Here is a 17,434-nt window from a genome sequence, read left to right on the forward strand (position 1 = left end):
CTGTACAAAATCTGGCTCTCGTACGTGACTGGGAGAGGGCCCTGAACTGTTCTCAAGAAAATCTCCCCCATTCTTCATGGTTTGGGAGCTTCAGAACATATGGAAGAAGGGGAATAAGACTCATGTATGCTGAGCCCAGACCAGATCCAAGATTCCTTCACACAGCTCAAACTCCTCAGTGCACCTGAGTGGCTGTCACACAGTTGGAGGGCTCAAAATGGCCGTCTAGTCCAGCCCAGAGATATCCATCAGCCCCTTTCTAATGAATGTTCTGTGCCAGCCTTCCCCAACCGAGTGCCCTCCAGATGTGTAAGACTACTACTCCCAGCATCCCCAACCAGCTGGCTACATTTCTTTGCTGCCAAGCAATGCCTAAGCAAGGAAAAGGGCCTGGATGAGGCTGTGTAGGTGTTGGGACACTTGGCCTGCATAAATCTGTCTGCCCAAGTGTGAACGACTAAAGCTTGCTCCCATGCCAGTTACTCTAAAGTAGGTTTGCACAGGCACTCATGTTCACCAAATGAATTGGGCCTTCTTCATTCACAACTTGACAGCAGGGGCTGTCACTTGCATGGGCCCATCACTACAAAAAGGGAGACTGTCAAAATCCTCTGCTGTGGCAGCCTCTGCCAACGCTCCTGGCAGCTTGAGCAAATGGTTAACTGCCCCACTATGAAATTATTCTTTGACGAAACCTTCTGCCGGGAAAACTGAGTCATGCCTATCTCCTACCACATTCCTCTCCCAAGCACCTTGGGATTGTATAATCCATTGCAGGGGACCAAGGCAAAATTGATGGCATGGCATGGCACGGGGTGGGGTGGGGGATGAGCAAAGCTACTGCTGTCCTCATTTGGACTATGCAGACACAAAGTGGCCAGGAGTCCTCCTTTGCAGAAGATAGCCCTCTGTTTTGGAGAGCTGGCAGGGGACAGTCCCCTATTTGAAGATGTCCTCTGTTTGATGGGCTGGCCAGTCCAAGTCTGGGTTAAAGCCAAAGAACCATAGAAAGGGAGAGCGGCAAGGAGCCTTGAAGTTGCTGATCAACATGTCGCTCCTGGACAGCCGATGGAGCAGGCCCACAGGTCACCTGGTCACAGTCTTCCTCACAATGGTGAGATGTACCCTATTTCTGCTTAAGTTGTAGTTGTTATTATTAAGCTGTGCATGGACCCCCCCAATCTGACTCGGAAGCCACTTTGAGGCTTCCTAGGCAGGCCCAATTTGGCTAGGGCTGATGCAGCCCCCCACCCCCGACTTGCCTCGGTCTACAAAATCGAAGTCGAATTCGGCCATCCAAATCCCACTTTGCCCCCGCAACACACTGCCAAGCCCCCCCCCACATGCCACCCAGCCCCAAGCTCCTTACCTGGGCCCTTGTTCCATGACGGGGCGGGGGGCACCGCTGCTGCCACTGCTGCTGCTGGGGGAGCCGCTGCAGGGGGAGCCTCCAGGGAAGGCTCTGCCCATCGCACTCCGCCAGCCACCTGTTCTGCCCTCTTTGCAAGGAGGGAAGAACAGGCACAGCCTCCTTCCTTGCATGGAAGGAGACCATGCAGATTGGACAGGCATGAGGGCAGGGTTGCCCTCCAACTGCGCCCTCTCCCTTCCTCACAAGGAGGGGAGGCCGCCCTGTTGGAGGACAACTCCTGCCTCTGCTCGAGCCTTCGCAGGTTCCTTGCTTGCGGGGAGGAGCCCGTGGAGGCTTGAGTCAAGCCAGCGGTGCAACGAGGGTGGGCTGCTGCTGGTGCCACCGGGACGGCTGCTGCTGCCACCAGCTCCTAGGCCTTCTGGACACGTGCTGGCAGCTGTCTTATTGTTCTGGGGAATGGGGGGAGCTGTTTTTAAAATGGCAACTCCCTGTATTTCTAGAAAGACAGGGAGTCACCATCTTAAAAATAACTCCCCCCGCTTCGGAACAACAAGACGGCTGCAGGCGTGTGTCCAGAGGACCCAGGTAAGGAGCTGGGGGCTGGGTGACGGCTGGCAGATGGGCCTCCAGATTGCACCAAAGCACTTCAGAGCGACCCGATTCACTTTGGGGGCCCTCCGCCTCAACACGGCGGGGGCCCAAAGCAGCCTGAAGCACCCTACTTTGACTCAGAACTTGGCTTCAGGCCGAAGTGGTGCACAGCCCTAGTTATTATTTCTAAATTTGCATATATAAGTGTTATGCAAATTGGCATCCTTTCTGGGTTCTTTGGTGATGCAGTTCCTCTTCTTTGGCAATGCATAAGTGGCCACCCTACAAAGGCAGGGTCTGTCAGGGAGATGAGCCTACAATTGCCTGAATCACAACTCACTATGACGATGCCTCTTAAGTGGTTCTTAACTAGATTGCTTTGGGATTTCAGGGGATTTGTGAACACCACCTGGCTCCTTTCTGCTCACTTGCTGCATATTGGAGAGAGACGGGGAGTGATCTCAGGGCCAGCAATGGCTTTGGGGCCTCTGTGACACATAGCAGCCATGTTGGGTGGAGCAGGCCTGAATATGCACAAAGAAAATGCAACTGGTGCATCACCAGTTGGGAGTGGGGCCTCTTTTGAATGGATCCCATCTTCCTCTTTGCCCTGAATAAGTAATATGAAACACACCTCTCTCTCTTGCATTCCTTGGCCTTCTGGCTTTACTTTGTAATATCACCACCCCCACCATCCCTGCTCTTCTGTTTGCACCAATGTATGTATGCACCCATGTATGTACGCCGTGTACCTACCAAAGTAGGCTCTGGCCCACTAAAGTTTCTGCCAGAATAAATTTGTTAGCCTTTGAAATACCACCAAGACACAAACTCAGGTGTCTTTGTTCTTAAGAAGGACATCAAACACGTCACCACTCTGCCCAATTAGTAACCTAATAGCCAACAACCTGAGATGACACCTTCCTCAAATACCCCCCTTCAATCAGCCTCCCATCATCTTGCTCCCACCACCACCCTAATCAGGGGCTACATAGGCTATTGTGATGCCCAGATGTCTATGGATGTGCTCCCTCCCAGCTCAACACTGGGTGAACGAGACCAACAAAGAGTCTTGTGGCATCTTAAAGATTACTATAAGCTTTCACTTAGCTCACTTTGCTTATTTTAAGCTTTACATAAAGCTATAACAAGCTGTATTTTTTTTGGCAGTTCATTGCCATTTGGCCCCATTCCCCCTCCTCCTTGATACCTGCCAATTGAGGATAAGACTTCATACATCTGATGAAGTAGACTCTGGCCTATGAAAGTTTACGCTACAATAAATTTGTTAGTCTTTAAGGTCCCCTGAGTCTCTTTGTTGCTTTTGCTGCAGCAGATGAACACGGCTGCCCCGCTGGAAGTTGTTATGATGGGCTAAACCAGGCTTCCTCCTTTCCGGCACTTTTTCTGCCAGCTGATGTTCAGTGTGACAAAAATGCAAGGATGACAGCATGCCTAGTTTCACCATGCAGAAGAAAGCTGAAGTGTGAAGGAAGAAGACTGGCCGGGCTGACTGTGGGATTTTCCAGGGGAAAGACCATGGGATCACTTTGCCATAGGATCACATTGTGGGGGGAATGCTTCTCACAGTGGCAGATGACACAAAATTGGCTGGGATAGCTAATAACTTAGGAGACAGAAACAAAATTCAAAATAATCTTGGTAGCCAGTGGAGGGTGGTGGCTCCAATGTTATTGGGGGTCAGTGAATCCGCTCCAGGTTTCAGTCAGAACCAGTCAGAACTCTAAAGGAGCTCTCCAAGGTGTGAAGCCACCAGCCTCCAGGGTAGGTTAGAAAACCTGACAGGGTATAACATAATGACAATTAACAGAGATAAGTGCAAAGCTATTCATTTAGGAAAAAGAAATCAAATGCACAAGTATAAGGTGGGGATACCTGGCTTGGCAATAGTACATGTGAAAAGGATCTTGGACTTGTAGCTGATCAGAAGCTGAATATGAGTCAGCAGTGTGATGTGGCTGTGAAAAAAGGTAAATGCAATTTTAGGTTGCCTTAATAGTACAGTTTCAAAATCACCAGAAAGCAATAATTTCACTCTATTCTGCACTGGTCAGGTCTTACCTCAAATATTGTGTCCAGTTCTGGACACCAAACTTTAAGGAGGATTCAAATAAATTGGAACAGGTTCAGAGAAGGGCAATGAAGATGATCAGGGGACTAGAAACTAAGTTCTATGAGGAAAGATTGAAGGAACTGAGTATGTTTAGCCTTGAGAAGTGAAGACTGAGAGGAGATATGATAGCACAGTTCAAGTACCTTAAGAGTTGGCATACAGAAAAGGGTTCCCTATTATCCAAGACTGTAGGAGACGAAATAACAGGCTTAAGTTACAGGAAGACAGATTTCATTTGAACATCAAGAAAACCTTGCGAATGGACAGAGCGTTCAGACAATGGAACCGTCTGATTGGCTCTCCGTCGCTGGAGGTATTCAAGCAGAGACCAGACAGCCATCTGTCAGGGATGCTTTGAACTGAATTCCTGCCCTGAGCAGGGGTTTGGGCTGGATGACCTAAATGGCCCCTTCCAACTCTATGATTCTATGAAATCCAGAAGGAAGGGACCAGGCAGTTGAAGGATACAAGGATAGTTTTTAGGGAAGCTTGTTGTCTTTTATCTCAGATTGGACACTTGGATCATGGAAGAAAGATCCCAGCCTCCCTCACCTCAGAGGGGGCACACCAGAAGGAACTGAGCGTAGACTAAAACCATGCTTCAATTTCATTTTGCCATGCAACAATTCCATTTTATCCTTACCTGGCCTAAGGTGAGGTATGTTAATGATGACAACTATAAGTTGGTATGGAGTGCTATGTTGTCTGATTTAACAGTGGGGGACTGGGGTGAACTGATCAACATTGGGGAATTCTGTCTCTAATGAGACACCAATCCCTGCTCTAATTCTTCACATGCATGCTAAAGGATTCTGGGTTTAGGGCAAGTATAGTGCTGCCATTTCCTGTGGAATAAAGACAGGGCTAGTGAAAGTCTTAAAAGGAGCTTGCTTGTCATTCAGGCATCTGGGGTGAGAAGTTTAACATCCAGAGAAGGGTAAGTGGAAATTTTGCTTCAGAAGATTTGGAGGTGGAAGGCCAACCTAGAACTGTGGTACTGGAAGGACTTGTAAAAACAGTGAGAATGGATTTGAGCTAACAAGGAAGGTGTTGAATAATGGCACTGAGAAATCAAAAGGAGGGAATAACATTGTTATTGGGTCCAAGTGGGCCAAGACAGACGGTCTCAGCATTAGTATCTTTGTTTCTGCAGGGATGTGTCTCTCCAAAGTTGACTGGTCTACCTCAGTTATCCACTTTTTGACCCTTCATGTCCACACCTCTCCCCCAGCAGGTGTTAGGGAATCCTTGTGGCACATTGGATATTCTTTTCCCCTGGACTTCTGCTGATCTGCTGGATGCACAAATGGAGCATGAGGACATTCGGAAGGAAGCTGCTCCAGAAGCTGCTCCAAAGCGAAGATGCAGAACCTTAGGCCCTGTCTAAAGGGGTCCAAATCTGCCCTTCTGGGGGGTCCCAAACTCGCCCTCCATGGTTGCCAGATGGCAATGCGCACTTACTCTGGCTCGACCCCCTTTCCTGGCTTTTCCTATTCTAAAAGGTTGAAATGCCCCTCCTAAGGCTTGGTTACTAGCATTTAGAGCTTCAAGCTAAAATATGCTGGTAATTTTGGTTTTTTAACCCTGCCCCTTTTACCTTTGGCCCTGCCCACCACTGGAATGCAGCCCCTGAGAGCCTGTCTGAAATGGAATTTGGCCCTTGGGCTGAACGAGGTTCTGAAGCCCTGCTCCAAAGAGATCTTCATTGGCAATTGCATCCAGTGTGGCCAGTGGAGCACACTCATATTTTGGCCCATGGTACCAGAACACCCCAACAAGGGACATCATCAGCTTATATACACTTGCTGGCTTTTCCCTTGGGCCACCTTTGCAAAAGGCATTCTATGCCCCACCCTCCTCAGCCCAAACCTGTGATGCCCATTGGCCTTGTCATACTCCACCTCCTCTTGCTAGCGGACATGTGAGAAACAGCATTGTTTCTCCCTCCCTCCCTCCCTTCCTCCCTCCTCTCCTCCCATGCGCTGGCTTTATTCACCGGAAACATTCCCATCAGCATCCATTGATCACCAGCTTTATGGCTCATAATCCTCGCCCCATTGACTCACGGCAGGCTGAGGAGGAGGTGGAGGGGCAGCATGTGGGACTCCTTCCTCTGAGTTACTACACACTTCAAGCATGGACCCCTCCCTCCTGTCCTGGCAACTGTTGTTAGAAGCCAGCAGGGTGGGGAAGAGGGTTCCTTTTCTAGCAGCCTGACAGGTGCCAGATCATGTGGTGAGGGGTGGGAGAAGGACCTACATGAAGATACACCTGCTCGCTATCTTAACTCCTGGCAGCAAACTCTATGATCATGCCTTTCTACAGGCATGGGGAGTTCAAAGGAGTGCTTCCATGCTTCTCCTCCGACATGTGTCCCACAGGCTAGGCTTGGCAGCGTTAGGCTGGTGGTGCCCTTTTCTTTCACATTTGGCAGCAGTGCCATCAGACTGGCAATATTCTCTGCCACTCAGTCCAGGAAATGTTCCTGGACTAATGCTGCAAGACAGGCAGTGCCCCCACACGCATGAGTCTGGCCGTGGCGCCAACAGGTTTGCGACGTGCTGAGAGGTTCCATCTGGGTCAGTCTGCTGAAGTGGCAACATCGGGCTTGCTGTGCATTGAATCTGATGGTGCCATTTCCTTTTTTGGTCAGGGCTGACAGAAGCACACCCATGAGGCTGAGCGCACCACCGGAAACCCTGTGGCTGTGCTTGGAACGAGTGTGGCTGGGGCTATCTTGGAATCCTGGCTCAGAGACCGACAGGGTTCAGGAGTGGCCCCTGCCTTAGATGCTGGTCACCAAAAACCTTAACTGCTGATAACCCCTCTGTCTTTCACACACACACTCCACACCCAGCCTTTGCTTGTCTCCAAGATGCTCAGATGTGATGAGCACTAGCCGCCTGACACCTGTGTGCTGTGCCGCACGGCAGCCTCACTTTGTTCTCATTATTGCAATGAGTGGAGCCGTCACACTGAATTAAGGCCCTTCCTGTGCATATCTCCGAGCCACTGAGCGTACAGCATCCACCAGCCACAAGGGCTCCAAGCTTCCACTCATAGCAGCCGGTGCCACCGCCTCCACTGCCCAGCCGTGCGATCGGCCATATGGAAAAATCTGGGAACAGGCTCTCATTCCTACGCAGCCCTGCCCCCAAGCTCTGGGTGCCCTGAGTGGGCAAGCTGAGCAGAGCGCAGAGCTGTGCTTCCTTTAGCACTGGCAGAGATACCCCGTACCTGTGTGTGTGTGTGTGTGTGTGTGTGTGCGTGTGCACGCACTCTGTGTGTGTCTGTAGATGAAGGTGTTTTGCCAAGAGGCAAAGTTTCTTAAGAGGATTCAGTGGCAATGAACACATGTAGGTAGAAGTTAAAGATTTTATTAAGTAGCAGGCAAAGATGATACAGAGAAACAAAATCTACTAACTTCTACTCTTCGTGTGTTCATTGCCTCTGAATCCACTTAAGAACCTTTACCTCTTGGCAAAACAGAGGGCAGGGATACTAGGTTCAGAGAGGGTTCCTGTATCTGTAAGAGTTGTACAGAAGGGAACATGACACCCAGTGCAGCTTCTCTTGTCACCTTAGCAATGTGAGGGAGAAAAACTATAGTTGGCAACATTCTTAAAGGTATAGCAGCTCTCTGAGATTCTACACTTCAGAATCTCAGATTCTGAGATTCTGGATTCCAGTCAAGGGTCCAAGTTAGACTCACAGCTAGTGCTGCTTTGCATCCCAGTATGAGGACCCCAGAGGAAAAAGGGCCCACTCTACAGAAGGAAGGTGATCAAAACACAATTCTAGCTTACCTTTAACCCCTAGCTTAAAGCTACACGTGAATAAGAACTGGACCATTTTTTGATGCAAATGGGGGTAATGGATAGAAAAGCAGCCCAAAGCCCAGGCAAAGGACAGAAAGGACGCGAGGGTTGACATGCCTTGGCTGTTTACTGTTAAAAGAACCCTGTGGAGTTGCAAACAATTCACTTTGCTGTCCTGCCCAACCAGCCCTTCCAGCCAGGGGGCAGTAGAGGCAGACGAAGCCCCCCACTCACTTAGTTGACCACACTCACATACATGAGCGTACACCCCAGGCCCCATTAGAGTTTGATGTTGATTTCAGGCCTGGATGGTTTCCTGTCATTTGCCAAGTATTCCAGCCCCTGGCTTACAACTCCCACTAGGAGCACCATGAAAAGGAACAAATTTGTTGTTTAACCTAAACATGAGCATCACTTTACAAAATCTACTGAAAGAACCAAGTGAAAATTTCATTTGTGATGGACTAGAAGGGGCAGATTCATTGAGCGCTGCTGTCCAGAGGAAAGGATATTGGGATATACCTGTCTAAAAGTATATCTGGACACAAACATAAACCACCCTAGCCCAGCCCAACCCATCCAGCCCCCAGTTTCAGGAAGCAAGAAGAAAGGGGAGTTTCCCCAGAATTATGACAAATGACACCTAATACCACGTGCTATTTGATACTGTGAAATCTCAACCTTCTTTTGAACTCAGAACAAGGCTCACGGCTCCAGTGGGAAAGAGAGAAGAAGTAGATTTACTGCCTTTTTAGTTCCCTGGTCCTTTACTGCCCTGTGGGACAGGGCTTCAAACAAACGCCTCCTTTAAATTTGAAGAGCAACAGTGCCCTTTAAGAGCCTAGGAGGAGTGGGCACCTATGAAGGCTCAGAGGAAGAAGGCGCTTCTCATTGAGGGATGCCAGCACAATGCCACCGAGAACTCCAAGCTCCCAGGGTCCAGGCACCATCATCTCGGCGTTAGGATATTGCTTATGGACTGCCAGCTGGCCACTCCTGCTGTAATAAGAACAAACTGCCTGTTCTAGACTGTTGAATGTCTTTCCCAGGGCTGTACAAACGGTACCTCTTGTCTTAGGAATGACATATCCTGCCTTCAGGTTCCCCTTTAGATCTCTTCCTGTTCTGAGCATTTACAGTCAGGGCCAGAAATATTGGAATAAGAATAACTGTTCTGGCAGTTGGCCTCTGTACACCACCACATTGAAGTTGAAAGGAAACACACCCAGATGGGAGCAAAGTCAGGACTTTCAGCTGTAATTCAAGGGGTTTGACAAAAGTGGGGCACTAACCATTCAGGAAGGACAGCCAGTGGCATACACACACACACCCATCGTTGGTGGCCCATAAGTAATGGAACAAACCAACATCATTTCAAACTTAAGGATCACCTTTAATACCTGGATGGAAATGCTTTGTAGTCAATGACTGCCTGAAGTCTGGAACCCATGGACATGACCAAATGCTGAGTTTCCTCCCTTGAGATGCTTTGCCAGGCCTTTACTGCACCTGCCTTCACCTGCTGCTTGTTTGTGGGTCTTTCTGCCTTCAGTCCTGTCTTCAGTAAGTGAAAAGCATGCTCTGTTGGGTTGAGATCAGGTGACTGACTTGGCCATTGAAGAACATCCCACTTCTTTGCCTGGAGAAACTCTTGGGTAGCTTTTGCTGTATGTTTTGGGTCATTATCCATCTGCAATATGAAGCGGCGTCCTATCAGTTTGGCAGCATTTGGCTGAATCTGAGCAGAAAGTATAGCCCTCTACACTTCAGAATTCATCCTGCTGCGTTTATCAGCAGTCAGGTCATCAATAAACACCAATGACCTGGTTCCATTGGGAGCCATACATGCCCATGCCATAACACTGCCTCCACCATGTTTGACAGATGATGTGGTATGCTTTGGATCATGAGCTGTTCCTTTCCTTCTCCATATTTTTCTCTTCCCATTATTCTGGTACAAGTTAATCTTGGTTTCATCAGTCCAAAGAACCTTATTCCAGAACTGGGCAGGTTTTTTTAGGTGTTTGCTGGCAAAGGCTAATCTGGCCTTTCTGTTCTTGAGCATCACCAGTGGTTTGCACCTTGTTGTGAAGCCTCTGTATTTACATTCATAAAACCATCTCTTGACTGTAGATGTTGACAATGACATGCCTACCTCCACAAGAGCGTTCTTGACCTGGCTAGATGTTGTGAAAGCATTCCTCTTCACCATGAGCAGAATTCTGCGGTCATCCACTTTACTTGTCTTCCGTGGTCTTCCAGGCCTTTTGTTGTTGCTGAGCTTGCCAATTAATTCCTTCTTTTTCAGGATGTTCCAGACTGTTGTGTTGGCCACTCCCACTGTTTCTGCTATCTCTCTGATGGGTTTATTTTGTTTCCTCAGCCTAATGAAGGCCTCCATCACTCGCATGGACACCTCTTTGGACCTCATGTTGGGAGTTCCAGTGAACAGCTACCAAATGCAAATGTAACACTCAGAACCACCTCCAGGCCTTTTATCTGCTTGATTGGTCATGGGGTGCCCAGGAAACAGGCCACACCTGGCCATGCAGCTGCTTGTCAGCCATTCCTTCCATTACTTATGAGCCACCAACGATGGGGGGGGGGTGTATGCCACTGGCTGACCTTCCTGAATGGTTAGTGCCCCACTTTTGTCAAACCCCTTGAATTACAGCTGGAAGTCCTGACTTCGCTCCCATCTGGGTGTGTTTCCTTTTAACTTCAATGTGGTGGTTGTACAGAGGCCAACTGCCAAACCAGTTATCCTTGTTCCAATATTTCTGGCCCTGACTGTATGAGTACTGCATACTTCTGTAGAATTTCCCCAGCAGTTCCATTCCTCTTGCCTTAGAACCCAGACCCTTTTCCCTCTCCCCACATTAGCTGGTCTCATACCTCCTGGGCATTACCTCTAACTGCTGCTTAGGGGCAAACTTACAGCTACCTCAAGGTAAATGCAGCAGCTATCTCTTGAGGCAAAGGGCTCTTAGCGCTCCCAATAAGAAGGCACTGTGCAACTATTCCATCTTTTTCTCCTTAACAGATTTTCTGCAGTAAGAGAAAAAACGGAAGAAGTGGTGGAACAACACAGGAGGGTTACAAGTAGATTCAAGATGAGGCTGGACAGCCATCTGTCAGGGATGCTCTGACTTGGATCCCTGCATTGAGTAGGGGGTTGGACTTGATGGTCTTTTAGGCCCCTTCCAACCCTACTGTTCTATGATTCTATGATGACATCTGGACCCCCCTAAAATTCTGTAGATAAGGCCACATGATGGCATGACAAAAACCTTGTCTGCAAGCAGCCCTGGTATAGCAAGTAAGTGTAAAAATATACTGGTTTATAGATACCCCCTTCTTCTCCCATTATAGCCATTTGATTGGCTTTATATTTTTCTTTACTAATAAAAATAAATAAAATACATGTAAATCTATGCATAAGCTCTAAAACTGCATACAGATGTACACTGTTTGAGTGGTCAACTTGCTATGGCAGCACACCTAGCATGTTGTACACTTTCCTGTCCAGGATTGAGTTCAGAGGAAACCAGTTTGTGTCTGTTTCAGTAGTATCCGGCTGTGCACAGAGCTGATTGGCTGGGACAGGCGATATCACAAACCCACATCCCTTCATCCCTGAAATAGCTTTACAGCTCTTTTTTTCAGTTTCAAACAAACTTTTCCAGATTTTCCAGTTTTAAAAAAACAGCAAGCAAAAGTTTAAATGAATAAATATTCATTCTGTGCTTTAAAAAAAGTGGTTGGTCTGCCTAGGGGTGGAGCAAGACAGATAACCAAGACCAGCATTCAATCAGCTGATAACTACATCTATTGAACATTCTGTAAAAGTGAAGAGAAGCCATACTTGCCCTGCTGAAGAAACATGGCAAGTCCTGTTTAAAGGTACATCTTAAGGCATCAAAACTCAGTGACACAATGAAGGGGTACACATAGACATGGTTAAGTAGGCCAAGCCATCATCCATACCTGTGATGTCTAGCAGACCTGGAGAGCTGATTGGCAGGAGGCTGGGGTTCTGGGGCCAGGGCAGCTTAATAGCATTTGCAGCTTTGCAAGCAGAGATAACAGAATGGCTGTTCGGCAGCACACATGGGCTGCCTGCCGGGCCAGATCAAGTCTTTCCCCCTCCCTGCTGCAGGCATTTAATTTCCCTTTATTTGGGGATAGCTGGAAGTCTCATCCCAATGGGAGGGGAGAGATCTGGGATAGCAGGAGTCATTTATCCAAAGAGACAGAAACATTCTTGCTCCAGTGTCAGCACTGAGAGATAGAACACAGAGCTCTGGCCGTACAGAGATCCCAGGGACAAAAGTGGCAGGAGAGGAAAGCAAGGCAAGGAGTTCCATTCACAGGGCTACATTCTTGGGCTCTACCCTTGTTTATGTCACAGGCTGGAAGGGTGGGCTTTGACTTAAACTAAGGGCAGGCCGCATGTGGCCCTCCAGTTGTTGATGGACTGCCATTCCACCAACTGAACATAAATGCTGTGCTGGATCAGACCAAAAGTCCAACTAGTCCAGCATTCTGTTCACACAGTGGCTAACCAGCTGCCCACAGGAAGCCCACAAGCAGGACATGAGTGCAACAGCACCCTCCCACCCATGTTCCCCAGCAACTGGACTACATAGACATACTGCCTCTCATACTGGAGGTAGCATATAGCCATCAGGACTAGTGGCCATAGATAGCCTTCCTCTCCAGGAATTTGTCTAAACCCTTTTAAAGTCATCCAAATTGGTGGCCATCATCACATCTTGTGGCAGTGAGTTCCAGTTTAGCCATGTACTGTGTAAAGAAGTACTTGCATGCTTCAACATTGACAAGGCTGGCTAGGACTGCTGGGAGTTGTAGTCCACCAACATCTGAAGCTGCCCCTCCCTACCTTATACTCAGAAAATATCCAGCCCAACTCTCAGCAATAAAACTTTTCCAACTAAGTCATCCTTTACCTGCCACTTTGGCTACTGAGCTGTATACACATCCCTTTTTCCTGAACTCGTTTGTTTGGTTATTTGTTTATTACATTGTTAAACTTCCCAATAACCAGTTATCTGGGCAACATACGCACTAAAAACACAAAATACAAAGTAGCAAAAGAACAAATCAGAGGAAATGTCTCTTCTTGACTGACCTGCACCCCAGCTCTGACCAGAGGGGCTTGTGATCCACTCTGCTGTCCCCCAATGCAACCAGTCCTAACCCCACTTCTCCTTCCCCAGCTCCCCCACCCCAAAGCAGAACAGAGTGAGAGTGGTGCAAGAGGGCCCTATGGGCCCTCTGCATTTGCTAGGAAGCCATTCTCACCTGAGCCTTTGGCCTTTATTTGTGATTAGTTGCCACAGCCATCAGTTCCTCCCAACACCCCGAGGTTGGTACCAAGGGCCTCTTAGTCACTGGCCAGGCAGATGCTGCTACATACAGCTGAGAAACATCCCCAGATCTCTTTAGAAGCTATGGAGCTACAGGTCCCCAGTTTCAGGACCGAGCCAGCCCCAAATGAATTTGAACCTTTTCCTGGATTAGGCCAGCTAAGACAAAGGAAAGTGGCCCCCCAAGCTCTGAGAACAGCGCAGAGCTAATAGACTAGAGAAGCTAAGCCTGCAGTGAAGCCTATTCCTACAGCAAATGTGAGGTGTCCAGAGCCTGGCTCATCACTGCCAAAGCAACCAGTTGTTCCCTCCACTGCAAAGCCCTTCAGCATCTGGAAATCAAGCACAACCCCAATGCAATCCCCATCCCTCTACCCTTATTGCTTATCAGGGCCGGCATTAAGGGTAGGCACAGTTAGGCACCAACAAACCAGAATGCATTCCACCATGCAGAATGCATTTGTTTGTGGGGAACAAATCAAAACTGGCACCAGGCTGGGTTGCTCCCCACCCCCCACCCAGCCACTGCATGTACCTTTAAATATTGCTGCACAGTGAGCTGAGCAAAACTAATGCAGGTTCACTCTGAGTGGAAGCACAGGATCACTGACAAGATGCAGAAATCTGAAGCTGTAAAGCCTTGTCTGTATGAAAACCTAAACAGCAATGTCAGTGTAGCCAATGGGAAGGGAGATGGAGTCTTGGGGTGATATGTTTGGCGCAATTCTCCCTAACGCTGGAGGGATGCTAGAAAGGCACTTGCTCAGAATGTCAGGAGCCAGGTACAGTGTTTCATCAGCCAGCAATTATGGAAAACACAGCTGATCTCAGCAGGTAGCCTCAGGCTACAGAGCAACCTGCCCACAGCACAAGCAGCCACATATTGGGGGCAGACAGGAGAACTGGAATCCCAAACAAGGCTGGCCCTGGCATGAGAGAGTCATGCTTGGCCCCAGGGGAGAATGAAGGGGGTTGCCCTTTTACGAGAGCTTGGGCTGAATATGACATCTAAGCCATTTTTGAACTGTTTGATGGGGGGGAAATGCATCTTGCTTGTTTGCTTCACCCCATCTCTAGCCTAGAGAGGAACCCACCCCCACCTCTCCCACAAGCTCAGTGGGCCGTTCCCATCATTCAAACTGAGTGCAGCAGGGATGCGGGCTCACCGTTTTGAAGTCGCTGGCATCGCACGACTCGTCGCCGAACTTACATTCAACCAGCATCTCATCCATCTGGTGCCCGGCACGATCATGGAGCTCCTGGAAATCAAAGGGAAGGTTCCTTTCCCCCTTGCTCTGCTTCAGCTTCTGGCTCAGCACCTCCAGCACTTCTGGGTCCGCACTTTCGGGTGCAACAATCCCATCATCACCATCCAGGAAGCCCAAGAACTGCCCAGCCCAGTAGAGGTCATGGCCAGAGAGGTGGGAGAAGCGAAGCGGGTTGAGGTTGCAGATGGTGATGGCCGGGAAAGTCATGTTGCGGACGGTCTCTTCTTCCAGCGTGGTGGCATGTGGGTACTGAAAGTAGAACTCCACGCGTTCAGCATAGACGTGGATGAGAAAAGCGAGAGAGCCCAGGAAGGCTGCTGTCCACAGAAAGTTGCGGGCTGTGTAGCACCCATGACGGAAGATGTGGCGGATACCGTGCAGCGTTGAACTGCTGGCAAACTCTTCCAGGCTGGGGGCAGAAGGAGTGACATCGGGTGGGTGCACCGCACAGGGGACATCTTCAATGTGCTGGACTGCCTTGGGCATTGTGGAGAGATAGTGCCAGGAGGGCATCTCCTCTGGCCACCCAGTCCCTGGCATAATAGGATGCCCTCTTGGAAAGAGGGAAAAGATAGAAGCCCCGCTAAGGTGCACCACCGTTCACAGTCCGCAGAGTTTGGATGGGGCGATGAGCACTGCAGGGGCCCTCTCTGTCTAGCAGTGGAACATCATACTTGCAGCATCATGTTAGCAGCCACAGGGGCGGGGAGAGGCCTGGCTTCCTGCCTGGCCTTGGTCCCTCTGGGGACTTTCAAGATGGTAAACAAGCTCATCCAGGGCAATTAGCACTGCCGGATCCCGGAAGAGCCGCCGCCAGGTGGGGGAGCAAATGCCTCTCTCGTAAACCACAGGCTGAGTCCATCTCGCCCCCCACCCCCAGGACTCGGGCTGCTAATTAGGAAGAGGCAGGCATTGATTCACTTTGGCACTTAGTGCAAGCAAACCTACATAGCCAGCCTTGAGGAACAGCGCAGCCAGGGGAAGAAGGGATTCAGCTGGTTGGCTCCTTTTCAGTTTGGGATGGGTAGGCAACCTGGTGCCCTCCAGAGGGCTTGGACAACACAATGCCCATCAGCCCCAGCCAGCACGCCCAATGGACAGTGGTGATGGGAGTTGTAGTCCAACATACCTGGAGGGTTCTGGGTTGCCTAGTCCTGGGGGGTGTCTCCATGACAACAGAAGGAGAAGCAAATGGTGGCTTACCCAGATTTTTCAAGGAACTGGCTTTGGTCTGCGCAGGGCTCCATGAATGAATGCCCTGCAACATCCTAAGTTGCTTCACAGGAACATACTTCTGAGTGGGGTGCGGGGACTGGAGTGAATGTTATCAGGCTGGCAGGGGCTGCTCAACAATAAGAGAGGCTCCTTCCTGCCATCCAGGCTCTACCCCTCCTTTCTCCTTCCCCTAAAGTTCCCGTAATCTGAAGGAGTGAAGCTTTGCATTAATTACTTCCTTACAGCAACAAAGCAAACAGTAAAGGAACGCAGTATTGATATTTAGGGAACACTCCTCATTGACCACAATGGGAGTTAGTGAGATATGGGGTGTAGGTACTGCCAGCAAAACTGCTATTTCACTTTAATGCTTTACTTTAAAAAAAAAAAAAGTTAGAGGCTGCCTGGAGCACACCTATACTTTGCGGGGTTGGGCACCAGAGTTTAGTGGTAGGCAAGGTGAATTAAATGCCATGAGGTAGCTCAGAACTCGGATGGCCAGCCATGAAATGCTGGAAACATTGGGGAAACACCCCTGGGCAGGGAAATTATGCCAGAGTAAATGCGGAGGATGGTGCACACCACAACAGAAGTGCAGACAAGCTGAATTAAGGAAAACAATTGGACTAAAAGTAGTCTCAGAAGAACTGGGTTTTCGGTGCAAAACTCCAAAGTGTGAGATGGTCCTGACATCATGTGCCCTGAATGACCTCCAAACACAGCAACCTTGCAGTAAATTGCTCATGGAGACACACATACACACCCGGTGTAGTAGAAAAGAAACATCTGGAAGGGGGGAACTGGATGTATGGTCTGGTTCAAATTCCCATGCTCAGGAGGGGTGAGGGAGTTGGGACCCACCAACCCCTGTGTGAGGGGCCACTACTCTTAAGGCAACGAGCCTCATTGAGAGATTCTGATACCCAAGCCAGGAGTGAGGTGAACAGTGCAGCTCTACAAAGGACAGCCCCACAGTCCTGAAGATGAGTCCCATTTAAGCATATCCATATCCACCCACGGATCGGCCCAGAATGCAGGCTGCTTATGGGCCTGCTCATACTGGGCCCCAAAATGCTGCCAGGAGCCTCCTGGAACACCAGGTGCCCAGCAGCCTCTCCAGGTCAATATGTGGCCTGTGTCTAGGTGTAAGAAAAGCCTAGGATAATCAGGGATGAGCAGTGTGTGGTCCTCCAGATTTTTTGGACTGCAACTCCCATCAGGCCTAGCCAACATAACCAATGGAGAGGGATGCTGGGAGTTGCAGTCCAACAACAAGGACACAAGTTGCTCCCTCTTCCCCCTGTGTAAAGATAGACCATTGTGGGCAGGAGCATAGGGTGGCCGGGCATCCTACTTTATAGAGGACAGCCCTCTTTTTGAAGATCAAGACCCATCAGGAAAGAAAGCAGGTCAAGGGCCTGGAAGTTGCCCATCAACAGTGAGCACCTGGACAGCAGACTGAGCAGACACACAGGTCACCTGGTCACAGTCTTCCTCACTAGGGTGATCTGCATGGCATTTCTATTTAAGTTACAGTCATTATTTCTAAATTTGCATCTATACGTATAAAGCAGCATATGCCAATGTCATGCACAATTGGGTCTAATATTTTTGTTGATGTGTAAGTGGCCGCCCTAGCTTCCAAG

At 49.2% G+C, this 17,434-nt stretch overlaps 1 protein-coding gene across 1 annotated transcript; it reads right to left on the minus strand.

The window, feature by feature from the left end:
• Positions 1 to 13,231: 13,231 nt before the first annotated feature.
• LOC146358184 (acid-sensing ion channel 1C-like) lies at positions 13,232 to 16,864 on the minus strand. The gene is made up of 2 exons (XM_084804843.1): positions 15,777 to 16,864; positions 13,232 to 14,982 (listed from the first exon to the last, which is right to left on the minus strand). Exons 1-2 carry the CDS (start codon positions 15,818 to 15,820, stop codon positions 14,436 to 14,438), a joined length of 591 nt encoding a protein of 196 aa, XP_084660969.1. The 5' UTR covers positions 15,821 to 16,864; the 3' UTR covers positions 13,232 to 14,435.
• Between the last annotated feature and the right edge of the window lie 570 nt (positions 16,865 to 17,434).

This window comes from Heloderma suspectum, chromosome 1, assembly GCF_057233095.1.
Source record: "Heloderma suspectum isolate Gila_16-S chromosome 1, 16-S_ref, whole genome shotgun sequence".
Taxonomy (NCBI): domain Eukaryota; kingdom Metazoa; phylum Chordata; class Lepidosauria; order Squamata; family Helodermatidae; genus Heloderma; species Heloderma suspectum.

Bases quoted from the DNA above. Each gene is read 5' to 3' on its own strand.
- LOC146358184 (XM_084804843.1), bottom strand. From the start codon at position 15,820: ATGGAGCCCTGCGCAGACCAAAGCCAGTTCCTTGAAAAATCTGG. The intron at 14,983-15,776 runs GTAAGCCACCAT...TTCTGCCCCCAG, and splicing joins CAGTTCCTTGAAAAATCTGG to CCTGGAAGAGTTTGCCAGCA.